This window comes from Elephas maximus, chromosome 2 (genome assembly GCF_024166365.1).
Source record: "Elephas maximus indicus isolate mEleMax1 chromosome 2, mEleMax1 primary haplotype, whole genome shotgun sequence".
NCBI lineage: Eukaryota > Metazoa > Chordata > Mammalia > Proboscidea > Elephantidae > Elephas > Elephas maximus.
Window position 1 is genome coordinate 58,511,429 of NC_064820.1, and position 13,189 is coordinate 58,524,617.

The 13,189-nt window shown below is 41.0% G+C and overlaps 1 protein-coding gene across 2 annotated transcripts; it reads right to left on the minus strand.

Annotated features, from left to right (window-relative positions):
- Nucleotides 1–405: 405 nt before the first annotated feature.
- On the minus strand, nucleotides 406–9,006 carry ESM1 (endothelial cell specific molecule 1). 2 transcript variants are annotated; one of them, XM_049863735.1, is made up of 3 exons: nucleotides 8,337–9,006; nucleotides 4,916–5,068; nucleotides 406–1,936 (listed from the first exon to the last, which is right to left on the minus strand). In XM_049863735.1, exons 1-3 carry the CDS (start codon nucleotides 8,635–8,637, stop codon nucleotides 1,836–1,838), a joined length of 555 nt encoding a protein of 184 aa, XP_049719692.1. In that variant the 5' UTR covers nucleotides 8,638–9,006; the 3' UTR covers nucleotides 406–1,835. The 2 variants fall into 2 exon arrangements, with proteins under 2 accessions (XP_049719692.1, XP_049719702.1); XM_049863745.1 differs by lacking the exon at nucleotides 4,916–5,068.
- Nucleotides 9,007–13,189: the final 4,183 nt, after the last annotated feature.

Here is a 13,189-nt window from a genome sequence, read left to right on the forward strand (position 1 = left end):
ACAGCTGCTAACCAGAAGGTGAGTAGTTTGAATCTACTAGCCGCTCCTTGGAAACCCTGTGGGGCAGTTGGAACCGACTCAAGGGCAACCAGTTTGGTTTTGGCTTTACAAGATGGCACAGGACCAGGCAACATCTTGTGCTGTCATGCGTAAGATCTCCATGAGTCAGAGCTGACTCAACCGCAACTAACGACAACTTTAAAAATGCTAGAAGGAACAAGTAGGCCAAAAATGTAAAGCAAAGAAATAAGAGTGCTAGCTTATGTTTTGGTGGAAGAGGCTTATCTGTAGCAGAAAATGCAGTTTAAGAACCTGCCTTTTAATATGCATAAAGGGCACATTAAATTCATTTGCATGAATCATTAAAATAACTTGAAATCATGAATAGACTCAGAACAGCTGTGTCTTGGTTTTTTATTGAACGGTAATAAACTTATCCTTTTAAAACAAAACAGCTTATTCAGCTTATATTCAAAGACTCTCCCACATCCATGTCCACAAGTCTGTTGACAAACTTCTAGAATAAAATATAGGTAAATAGTGAAATAATTCTTAAATAAGTTCTCCCCTCCAAATAAAATACTTTTGCAAATATTTCCTGAAGTCATTTATTACAACAATTTTCTTTGTGCTGAGGTCCTCCCAGTTATTCATGTTTGAAAGAAAAAGAAACATGAAAATGAGCCACATCTTGAAGTTGACATGCTTCCTGCTGAAAATTGACTCTTTGGTTACAAACCTCTTAAGAAGCTATTTTCCACTTTAAATTTTAAACTCATTTAAGCCACTACATCTACTTTTAAATAAATTCTCTCTGTTGTTCATTTTTGACAATCCATAAACCCATAGTGACTGGATTTTTCTAGGTTTCTCTTATGCTTATTACTATTAACATTATTGTAATTATTAATAATAAATTTACAATGTCTCTAATGTTGAAAAATGTTATAGAGTTGCATCTTTATCTAACCATTTTAAACAGACTTAATATGTTCATTTCCTCAAGAGGATGATAAATATGGGTATGGTACAGGGGATGACTCATAGTAAAAAAAATTTTTTACAAAAATATATAAATATTTACCCTCACAAGCGGGCAAAACACTTCCTAGCTCTACCTCTGAGGTTGCATTCTTTAAAACCATGTATGGAAGTGTGTGCTTACCCTCTGCCACAGTATCATCCCTCAGATACACCTAACCTGGGGACGGTATTAGCAGCCCTTTGAAACCGGCCTCACTTCAAGGCTGTTACTCAAATTCCCACAAGCTTCAAACATTCTCCACTTCCTTCAGGGGGTTTCTGGCTGTTTTGTTCTGACTTTTCCCAAAGTAAAAAAGCACACTAAAATTCTATTGAAACTGCCACAAGGAAGAGCTAAATATTACACTCCGTGCCCCACCCCCACTTTTCCTTGCTCATAACTCTTCCTCCATCCTGCGTCCCAACATTAATGTGCATCCCAGTCAAAGAACCCGCAGGCAGGCTCACCATGGGCTTCAGCTTTGGCTAGATTTCTCTTGGACTGACCCGCCTCCACGTTCACATGATCTAAATGGCATTTGTAGCTCTTCAATATTACTATACACACACTTAACAAATCTATATGTTCAGCATTCAGATAGTTAACAATTATCTAAAAGTATTCTGTCATATGCATTTTATAGATTGTGAGTAGCCTACCTTTTTTTTTTTTTTTTTTTGGACCCACCCTGAATTGCAATTGGTTTTCAAAAATTATATGTCCTTATGCTATAATCTAGACAGTTCCTAAATGTTGCCTGTGTGTTGAACAATCATTAAAGTAAAGCCTTCACTTGGAAATCCCATCAGTATCAGCGTGGGTTTAACCATTTCATTACAGGAGACCGGGCCACATTCTCTTTCACAATTTCTTCCCTCACAGCATTTCCATCTCCAGATGCCACGTCATGCTCTGAAATTAGAAGGAATACAAATCATGCTCAAATGCTGATAACTCCGAGATCAAGCAAAGCTTTGCCTTTTTTTTTTAACAATGGAATTCAAATGAAATCTTTAATATATATAAAGATTATGTGCTACTTATATTCACCACTCCATCTAAATTAGCACCTTGCATCTAAGACAGAACTCCCTTGAATTATTTTTCTTTATACACCTACCACCACCTGATGTTATCTTAAGGATGTATTTGTCTTTTTTTTTTTTTTCTGTATTATCTCTGTCCACCATTGGAATACAAGCTCCACGAAGGCAGGGACTTGACTTTGTTCACCACTATACTGCCAGCCTGGAACATAGTAGGTTTTCAGTGAATATTTCTTGAATGAGTAAATGCTGTAAAAATAGATCTCTGTGTAAGTTTTTCACACTAACTGATATGGGAAAAAGATTAGCTTATTGTTGTAGCTCCAAAAGGCAAAGAGAGACCAACAATTAGAAAGTTGGAGAAGATGATCTCACACAATCCAGGTATGGAAGGGACCTCGGGGAGCCCCTGTGCTAGTAAACCTCAGAGCCATTTAACCTGCTCTCGAAGGCTGGTCCCAAACAGTTCCATGCAGAGGTGATGTGAAGCCTGTGGCAGAACTGAGGCCCCCAAGCCCTCTCCTGTAAACTACAGCACATGAACCCCAAGAAGCCTCATGTAGCCAAGGCACGATTCAGCACAGGGGCTCCTAGGAAGCCTCTCCAGGAGGTCTTTGGGATATAATGCTCTCCATTCAGTACTTGACCAAGGTTTACCAAGATTATGCTACTATCACTTTTTGTTGCCAATGAAAAGAAACACTCTAGGTCAGAAAAAAAAAAAAAACAGAGGAGGGAGAAAATCAACTGTTTTTCCATAAACTTCTAATAAGGATCCTGATACCTAATTTTGGTATAGAAATATATTTGTGTAACTTATAACTTCTGCCCAGAAATAAATCTGTTTCCAAGATAACATATAGCTATAAAGATGTTAGCAAAATCTGCAAACAAACGAGTGAGGGTGGCAGGCCTGAGGAAAGACCGCAGGGCAGCCCAAGACAGGCCAAGGGCAAATGCTGCTTGTCCTGTGTGCCAGGAGGGACACAGGTGAGACACAAGGAAGAGTTCCTTCCCGTCACGGGGATTATTTCAAAGGTGAGTTCATGGCTCCCCATAGATTTCATCCCAGACACTAACAAAGATTCACAATGGATTCAATTTTCTCTCTAGACCTTAAATGAGTAAGGTGGGTGTGTAACCTGTCACCTCAAAATACTTTTTAGTTTGTGGTTTCGAGAAAGCAAAATAAGACAAAAAGAAGCTGCAAGTGTTTGAAGCACCTAGCTATAGACAACAGCTTTCAAACCTGTACTGAAAGCAATCTAGCTTTTCACAAACTTTTCAGTTCTCAGAAAACAGACTGGTGGTTGCTAGGGGCTGGGAGGAGGGGAGAATGGGGAGTAGTAACTGCTTAATGGGTGTGGAGTTTTTTTTTAGGATGGTGGAAATGATCTGGAACTAGACAGAGGCAGTGGTGCACAGCGTTATGAATGTACTTAATGCCACCGAACTATTTACTGTAAAAAATTGATTTTATGTTATATGAATTTCACCATAATAATAAAAGAAAAAAATTCCAGGTCTTATGAAATCCAGTGCTTTTCTATCTTGCTTTTCAATGACCGTAAGGACAAATCATAAACAGGTAAGATGTCTATAATGTCTCCATTTCCCAATCAAATATTCACAAAGATACCCACCCAACAGGTAAAAAGAAGTTTTTGCTTTACATTAATGTTTAAGGGCATAACTACTCTTAAAACAAATAGTTCACTTAAATACAGAATATTTCCCCCACATTTTAGTATGCTTAGTTGTACCCATCTGTAAGAAGGAGGTGAAGTTGGGAAAATGAGGACATGTGCCAAATATTTTATATCTTAATTAATTTGAAGAAGAATGGATTTGGATTAACAACTATTTATATCAGAGAAAAAGTGTACAGTTTGTTGATACTAGAAGTTGCTGTGTCTACATGTTGTTTTAAATGGGTTATTTTCATCTTAATGGTGCTTAGTATACTAGCCATTTATTCAACCAGATAACCAAATATGTGCCTCCCACCGTCTTACAAGCTGGGTATTTCTCAGGTTCTAACAAACTGTGGAAGAAACACACATGGACTAACAAGAAGTACATGAGTGTTAGTACAATTACATTCATTTCCCAAATTTCAATCACGGACACTATCTCCCACCCTCCCCATAAAAATGCATGCTTGGAATGGTTCCATTGAAGTGTCTCCGTTTGGCTTTAAAAAAAAGAAAGAAATGTTCTATATTCTCTATCTTGGCTCTTAAGCCTTATCCAATAAATTCCTCAGAGTATTTTTTCTATGTGAAGTTGGGAGAGAAGTAGCTTTGTCTGCTAAGTATATAAAACAGATCACTGAAGAATTTGAAGAACTTTGTGTATCTCAGTTATTTTTTAATTACAGGTTCTTTAGTAATTAATCATATTAATATGCTTCATAGAAACTGGGTAAACTTTAGGGGAGGCTATATTATCCTCAAAATTCTTAATGCGACCTTTTAAAAAACAACAGTAACAACCAAACACAATAACCGTCGGTCTTTCCCCTGGGTAAAATACTGAAAAAGAAATCATACAAATTAACATCTTATTCTGCTCACAAGGAGCCGTGGTGGCACAACAGTTAAGTGTCCAGCTGCTAAATGAAAGGTCCGAGGTTTGAATCCGACCAGTGGCTCCACAGGAGAAAGGCCTGGCAATTATGGACTTGAAAACCCTATGCGGCAGATCTACTCTGTCACATGGGGTTGCCATGAGTCGAAACAGACTCGACGGCACCTAACAAAAATTCTACCCACTGACATTTTTCAGGTTTTTCAAATTGAAAATGAGACTTTGGTGCCAATGTTCACATGGAATCAATTCTTACCTGTGTGAGAAACTAATCTCCTGTTGGAAGACTTGGCTACTGAATATTGGAAGGAGGGAAATTTGAGGCATTTGCCGGTCTCCCTGTCACATATGCCCGATGGACAGCTGCAGGTCTCTTTGCATTCCATCCCGAAGGTGCCGTAGGGGCAATCTGGGGGCAAGGAAGGGGTTAAGAGAGAGGGCTGATGGGCTTAAGCCCCTACCCTAATGGGTCCTATAAGCACAGCCTTAGGATTTGAACAAATCTCATGAATCTTGGCTGTAAAATAAAACCCAATTCTCAAAAAACTCAACCTTTGAAATTTGAAACTTCACATCACAAAACACAAAATCTCAAGACACTCAAAACACTAAGAGCAGAAAATGGACCAAAGGCTCTGCTTTAATGCCTTGCTGCAAAGTTTAGTTGAAGACAGTTACACGCAACCAGCCCCTCTGGCCCAGGTGTAATTCTGTTTCTTCTCTGCTTAAATACCGGTCCACAGGTTGTCACAGGTTACCACTGCACCAGCTCAGTGAAGGTGGGAAATTGAGCAGACATACCCGTCAGCTCCTCAAAGACTTTAAAGGATGTGCTACTGTCTTCGAATTCACTGTGTACAGAGAGAATGTGCTGCTTTAAATGCATGAAGGGGGGGGGTCTTCAAACTAGCCAGGGCTAAAGGACTGTCACCAAGCTTACCAATTAATTACACGACATGATCAATCCTCTAGGGAGCCGCTCCCACTCTTTTCAAGTTCCTTATCTGTCAAACGGCAGTACAATTTATCTAACTTCCTTGTTAGGATTCACTAGTAAAACCCTTTGCAAAGTTAAGATGCTGTATACTAAGTGTACAAGAAAGCCGAGGGTTAACTATTTCTATACCTACCCCAAACTAGAAGCTTTAGAGTTCCAGTGTTCTTATACTTGGACTAAAACATACTTGGGCTAAAACATATAGTAAGAGCATAAATTCCTTTATTTAAATTGCTTGGTTTTTGTGATATAAACCACATCTCGGTCGTTTAACCAATCTTTAAGCACCAAGGAAAATAGATGTAGAATGTTTGTTCTCTTGGTGGGAAAGTATCTTTGTAAATGTACAATCACCTATGGGTGAAGAGACAAGCTGTAAGGTATCTGGAGTCTTTGGCAATCTAGTATTCCACGGAATGATCTAGATGTTAAGGAGATGTATTTTTAAAGAGATTTAGGATTGCTCTTTTCAGCATCTTTCAGATTGCAGAAGAGCCTGGTTTCAAACATTTCTCTCCCTGCTGGGAAGACTACTCCCTATAAAAGGGATCTTGAAAAAGCCTCTTGCATAAAAGCACACAGGATTAGGATTTGATTGTGTCTGCAGTGATGTTCAGGATACAGAAAACAGAAACTTAGTCAAATTCCCAGTGGTACTCCTATTGTATCCCCTGATGTACTGAACAGTGCTAAGCATATAGTAAGTGTTCGATACACATGCGTTGGCGGGTTGATTGCAATCTGGGCAACAATCTGGGCAACACAATGCCAAACATCTGAATATTTAGAAAACATCTGGCTATGCAGCTGAAGTATACAGTTTCCACGTGGGTGTTCAGTAAAAATGCTGAAGGAGGGAGTTTACCTCTAACCAAATAGAAGATCTCCATCTAGAGCTGCTGAGACTCACATAGATTTATTCTTTCTAGCAGAGAGAAAAATGTTTGAAACCAGGCTCAGGTGCAATCTGAAGAATGTGGGAAAAGAGCAAGACTAGACCTCTTTAAAAACGTATCTCATTAGCACCCACCTCCATCATTCCATGAAGTATCAGACTGCTAAAGACTCCAGGTGCCTTACAGCTTGTTTCTTATAGCGATTGTACATTTACAAGGACATTTCTATGCCAAGAGAAAAAACAATCCACTGCATATTCTGGCTATATCGTAAGTATGATTGTGTTAACCACTTCCTCCCTAACTTCCGTATGTGAAGTACTGCTTTCTTGGTTGATAAACCCTGTGATTTGCAGAAACTACAGATCCTAGTGAGTGGAAAGAAACACATGTATGTTCTCCAAAGGAAATGTTTCATCAGTTTTCTACCTTTGATTGGTTATAAACAAAAACTAAATTTCTCCTAGTTTTCTTTCTTAATCTTTAGCATGTTTTGTGGGTTAAAAGGTGATTAATCTATACAGTATGTGTCTAAAAGGAAAAATAATGAGATTAGTGAGATTAGCTCAATAATGGGTGATTACCACTCATTAAAGAATACAATTGTACCAAATACTTAAAATATAAGCATTATTTTTAAAATTTCCCAATCCTTTTAATAATTTTAAAAGCTTCTTTGTATTATAATACTGATGGATGGTATTATAATACTGATGAATGGGGCTACAGAACAAGTGTTACATCTTAATAATAGCTCTTAATGATGAGCTCAGTAGATGTCCATAAAAAAACAAAAAAACCCAAACCCTTTGCTGTTGAGTCAATTCCAACTTATACTGACCCTGTAAGGCAGAGTAGAGCTGCCCCATAGGGCTTCCAAGGAGCAGCTGGTGGACTCAAACTGCCAACCTTTTGGTTAGGAGCCAAGCTCTTAACCACTATGCCACCAGGGCTAGTAATTTAACATCACCATTCTTTTAATTCTAAACATTTTAAACTACAGTAACTAATTTTAAAATAAATTCTACAAATACTAAACTACATGATTTAGCTATAATTTCAACCTAATAAAGTTCCTCTGTGCCTATGGAAGACTGCCAACTTCATTCTTTACAGATTTCTAATTTTTCTTTTTCCTTACTGTTATTTTTTCTTGCCTTACGCCATCTACTCTTTTTCTAAATAACCAAAACCTTTATAAAGTAGAATGAGGTCTGTTTTATATTTCAGGGTACCCACTTCCAAAAATGTGAGCTATTTCGTGAGATGTCATAAGCCCACTCAATTCCATAAAGTACATTAGCGTCCATCAGAAATATTTGACCTTGAGTGATGCCCTCCACCCTGTGAATCCCTTCATGATTAAAGAATCACTAAAACCCAGGGCTAGAAACCATTCCAAGAAGTTATCTAGTGAAGACCTCTGTAATCACCACCTGGCAAAGGAGCTGGCACCTCAACCATCCATAATGGATTACCTGTCATGTTTTTAAAGTGTTCTGGAAAAGGAGGCAGGATAATCTTCTCTTGCAACGTTTTTCCTTAAATCTCCTAAACATTATGAGTGAGTTGCTGTATCTCTTTCTGCGCTTCCCTGCACACTGATTTATATTGCTAAGTGCAGAGTCACCCTTCTCTCTCTGCCTCTGACAATGCCTGTGTTGGGTCAATAACCCAAGTGCATTTACCCCGTTAGTAATTAACAGGAAAGCCTCCTCACCTCCCAAGCTGGCTAAAAGCCCTCAGCTGGCCCTGGCGAGGAGCAGCAAGGGGTCACTCTTTACCTTTGCAGATACCAAACTCGTCACCAAAATCATCCTCCTCACTGTAAAACTGACACCTTAGCCCAGGGCCACACTTGACGCCATCCATGCCCGAGACTGTGCGGTAGCAAGTTTCGCCCAGCCCAGCGGCACACACGCGACAGCAGCCACAGTCGTCCAGCACCGTCCTCTTGCAGCGCAGGCTGCTTTTGCAATTGTTACTGTCACAACGTTCAGGGCAATCCACCGCATACTTGGTGCTCCAGGCCGTCACCAGGTGCACAGGGACAAGGAGAGCTGTCAGCAGCAAGAGGCTCTTCATGTCTCCCAGCAGCCTCAGGCTCAGCGTCCTGCGTCGTAGCCTTCGCTGGTGGGACGCAGCCGTCCAGCTTCCAAAGTGGTAGCTGAGCCTCTGCCTACACGTTTATGAGCTTTATACACTGGATTGCCCACATGCTTTCCCGTCATCAATTTCCTCAACCCAGCAGCAGCGCTGTCCTCCTGCCAGGCTGTCTTGTTTTAGTTTATGAAATCCAGGATGAAGGCTGGATTAACACGCTGCTGCCATCCAGGAATTGAAAAGCCCAAGCTGATGTCATCTGTTATGTTTAGATGGTTGTTTTGCATGAGGATTGAAAAACTCGTTCACATCCGTCTCAAGGGCTCAAGGACGTCTGTGAAGGGGGAATAAAGAAGGTCGCAGAACCTCTTGCAGGACAGGAATTGTTCTGACACAGGCATGTTACTTGGGCATAGCTTTATCTCAGAGCCTCTGTAGTCAGAAGGAAAATGATATCGACTTGAATCATCAGGACTGAAGAAGCTTCTTTAAAAAAAATAAATAAACATTTGGTATTTCCCCTTAGTAAATAGCTATGAGATCATTTGGAAGAAGAAAGGATTATATTACGCCTTTTCAATACTTGGAAGAAAGAAATATTTTGATAGGGATTTTTTTTTAAGACCCTCTCTTCCTTCCTCCCCCTCCTCTCCTGCAAATGTTATTTCTAAAGCAATTCATATCGCATATATCTAAATCTATCAGGGATATAGCAGTATTTCTACTAAGATGTGGAAACGCAGCAGAGAATTTCCTTTAAAATTAATACAAAAAGCCACAAAAGAGGTAAGATCCTGCTGGCCCTGTCTGTGGGTTACTCAATTCTGGAACAACTTATCAGTTGGGTTTCTCCTGACCCAAATGTCCCTAGGGTGAAGGCTCATCCATCACCGAGTCAGTTTGTCCAATGACTGAGCCTATTCAGAGCCCTTCCCCTCACCTCCTGGCATCTCTCAGAGCCCTCACTAAAAACTGACAAACAAGGCAGCCAGCCCAAGGAAACAAAGAAGCCAGCAGGGAAATCGGAACACGGTCCCAGAGAGGCAAGTCACAGGGAAGAGAAAACATTACCCATCAGGAAGCCAGGTCTTCATGCTATTGGGGGGAGCAGGGAAGAGGCGGCACAGGGCCCAGGTCCTGCTTGGAAAGACAGAGCGGCCCTCTTGACATAGCAACCAGACCAGGCCCTTACTAAGCACCATTTGTGCGGCAAAGGGAACAAGGTGAAAGAGAGAAAGCGGAGTTCTTATACCAACCACATGTTGTATTCCAAGCCCTCCACCTCCATCCTACTTGTCAAAATAGATATAAATCCTGAAGTGACAGGGTCAGTGTCTTTTAGTAAATACACAGCCCAGTAAAGTTGTTCATTCTAGGTCTGTCACAAATTAGCTGTGGGCAAGCCACAGGACTTCTCTCAGCCTCAGCTTCCTCTTTTGGGAACTAACTTTGCTAGACTGGTTGACCTCTAAAATCCTTGTCCCTTCTAGAAGATGGGGCAGAGGCCATTGGATATGACTTGATGAGTGGCCTTCACAAGTGACAATTTTAGGAGGGTAGAGGGAATGGAATTCAGATTGCAGAGAATTATGAGATGGGAAATGAAGGCAAGAGTTTCAAACTTCCCAGATTTTTCATGACAATCCAATTTAAAATATGTTCTTCATCTCCCAGAAACAAACGTGTACTTAGAGGCTACACGCTCTGATTTACTATTGTCAATAGTAACATTTATTCAGTGCATAGTATGTGCCAAGCACCATTCATAAGCATGAATTGCACCTCACCACAACCTTGTGAAGTATTATTATCATGCTCATTTTACAGATGAGGAGACTGAGTCAGAAAGAGGAGAAAGAATTTTCCCAAGGTCCCCATGATGTCAGAGATTGACCTTGAACCATGTCAGTCTAATGTCAAGGCCACATACTATATTGCCCATTAAAAGGCAATCATGTTTCTGTGGCTAATGGTTCCAATAGCCTAGTTCACACTTCAGGAGAACCTGGAAAAGGTTTCTTGTTCAAACTTTGTGGAACATCACTTTCTGAGGAGATAGCGTGTGGTGTAATGGATCGTTTTTATATGGCCTTTCTCGCCAAGGTCTTGTAACTCCCACCCAGGTGATTGGGTGAGACTATGCAAATAAGGTAATAGTGGCCCATCAAGGGAATTGGATAGTTTGCTAATAATACAAATAAAGCTCATGGCACCCATGTTGGGTGGGACCATGCAAATATGGTATATGGAACCCGAACGAGGGGTTTGGTCAGTTTTGCCAACCCGTTAGGCTTAAAATGAGCCATTCCAGAGCCGGGAAGGGATGATCTCACCACCACCAAGAAAGAAAAGCCAGGAGTGGAGTGCATCTTTGGTCACAGGATTCCTACGCTGAGAAGCTCCTGAACCAGAGTACCGAGAGAGAGATCTGCAACACCGAAGACAGCAGTAGCAGAACCAAGAGACAAGCAAAAGATGGCCCAGCCCACAGAGGGAGAAAGCTGAGTGCCTGCAGGCAGGAGGCTTGCTCGTGGAGTAGGGTACCTCCAGGCACTTGGTGGAGCTAGGTTTACCAACCCATGGAGCTAAAGCTGAGTGCATTAGGGCCAGGCCTGGGCTTACTGGTGGAGTGGGGTGCCTCCCATCACTTATCAGCAAAACTAAAAGAGCTTTGTAACACTTGCCCAAGCAGGGCAGAGGCTAAGGGGCCAGACAAAGGAGTGCCTGCAGGCACAGCTGAGAAGAGGCTGTCCTGATGGAAGAATTGTATCCTGAGCATTCCTGAACCTGAATTATAACCTGTTACTTCCCTAATAAAGCCCATAATCATGAGTATTGTCTGTGAGTTCTTTGTGGCCATTACAATGAATTCTTGAACACAGCAGAGAAGCAGACAGTGCCATGGGAGGAATGGTTGGTGCCAAAGTTGGTGAAGATGGCAGAGAGAGGAGGTATGTCTGACCTCCACCTCACAGGAATCAGACTTGGGCTATTGACCTTGATTCTCCTTCCCGCTTGTGAAGTTAGAGGGGGTTAGACGCCTCCACCACACCATTTTCACATAGCAGTTATTCAAAATAGTGGTTAATAGTAACACCTGTCCTTTATAGAGACCTTACTATGTGCCAGGCACCATGTTGTTGTTGTGGTTGAGTCAGTTCCAACTCATAGTGATCCCATGTACAACAGAACGAAATACTGCCTGGTTCTGTGCCATCCTCAAAATCATTGCCATTTTGAGCCCATTGTTGTACTCACTGTGTTAATCCATCTCGTTGAGGGTATTCCTCTTTTCCACAGACGCTCTATCAAGCATGATGTCCTTCTCCAGGGACTGATCCCTTCTGACAACATGTTGAAAGTATGTGAAACATAGTCTCTCCCTCCTTGATTCTAAGGAGCATTCTTCTTGTACTTCTTCCAAGACAGATTTGTTCGTTCTCCTGGCAGTCCATGGTACATTCAATATTCTTCTCCAACACCACAATTTAAAGTTTCGATCTTCCTTACTCATCGTCCAGCTTTTGCATGCATATGAGGTAATTCAAAACACCATGGCTTGGGTCAGGTCCACCTTAGTCTTCAAGGTGACATCTTTGCTTTTCAACACTTTAAAGAGGTTTTTTGCAGCAGATTTGCCTAATGGAATGCATCGTTTGATTTCTTGACTGCCTCTTCCATGGGTGTTGATTATGGAACCAAGTAAAATGAAATCCTTGACAACTTCAATCTTTTCTCTGTTTATCATGATGTTGCTCATTGATCCAGTTGTAAGGATTTTTGTTTTCTTTATGTTGAGGTGTAATCCATACTGAAGGCTGTGGTCTTTGATCTTCATCAATGTTTCAGGTCCTATTCACTTTCAGCAAGCAAGGTTTTGTCATCTGCATATCACAGGTTGTTAATGAGTCTTCCTCCAATCCTGATGTCCCATTCTTCATATAGTCCAGCTTCTCAGATTGTTTGCTCAGCATACAGATTGAATAGGTATAGTGAAGGGATACAACTCTTAAACGCACAGCTTTCCTGACTTTAAACCAATGAGTATCCCCTTGTTTTGTCTGAACAACTGCCTCTTGATCTATGTACAGGTTCCTCATGAGCATAAGCATTTTATATGAACCGCATCTAATCTTCAAAACAAGAGCCAGGTACTAATCTTATCCCCCTCTTAGAGATGTGAAAACCAAGGCCTAGAGAGATGAAGTACTTGTCCAAGGTCACACAGTTAGCAGGCATCAGACAACTGGCTCTAGAGACTAGATTCAGGATTGCAAAATCAAATGTGCACAGGTGCAAAACAAGTGATCTAGGTGAGTGAAGTGGACCAGGTGTAATGCAGTGGGAGTGGAGGGGTTTTGTCCACCTGAAAAACACATACGCCTAAAGGAAGTGGCACTCCTTAGGGCTCACTACTGCCATGCAGTAATATGAGCCCACTGGGCCCAATCATTTTTAAAAAAGAAAGCTGGAATTCAGATTTTTTAAATGTAATCCCTATTTTGGACATGGAGAAATACATCATGCTTGGTAA

Coding starts and splice junctions, on each gene's coding strand:
- ESM1 (XM_049863735.1), bottom strand. CDS start 8,637: ATGAAGAGCCTCTTGCTGCTGACAGCTCTCCTTGTCCCTGTGCACCTG. Junction 5,069..8,336: donor CGAGTTTGGTATCTGCAAAG/GTAAAGAGTGAC, acceptor CCTTGCCCCCAG/ATTGCCCCTACGGCACCTTC. Junction 1,937..4,915: donor GAGATTAGTTTCTCACACAG/GTAAGAATTGAT, acceptor TTCTAATTTCAG/AGCATGACGTGGCATCTGGA.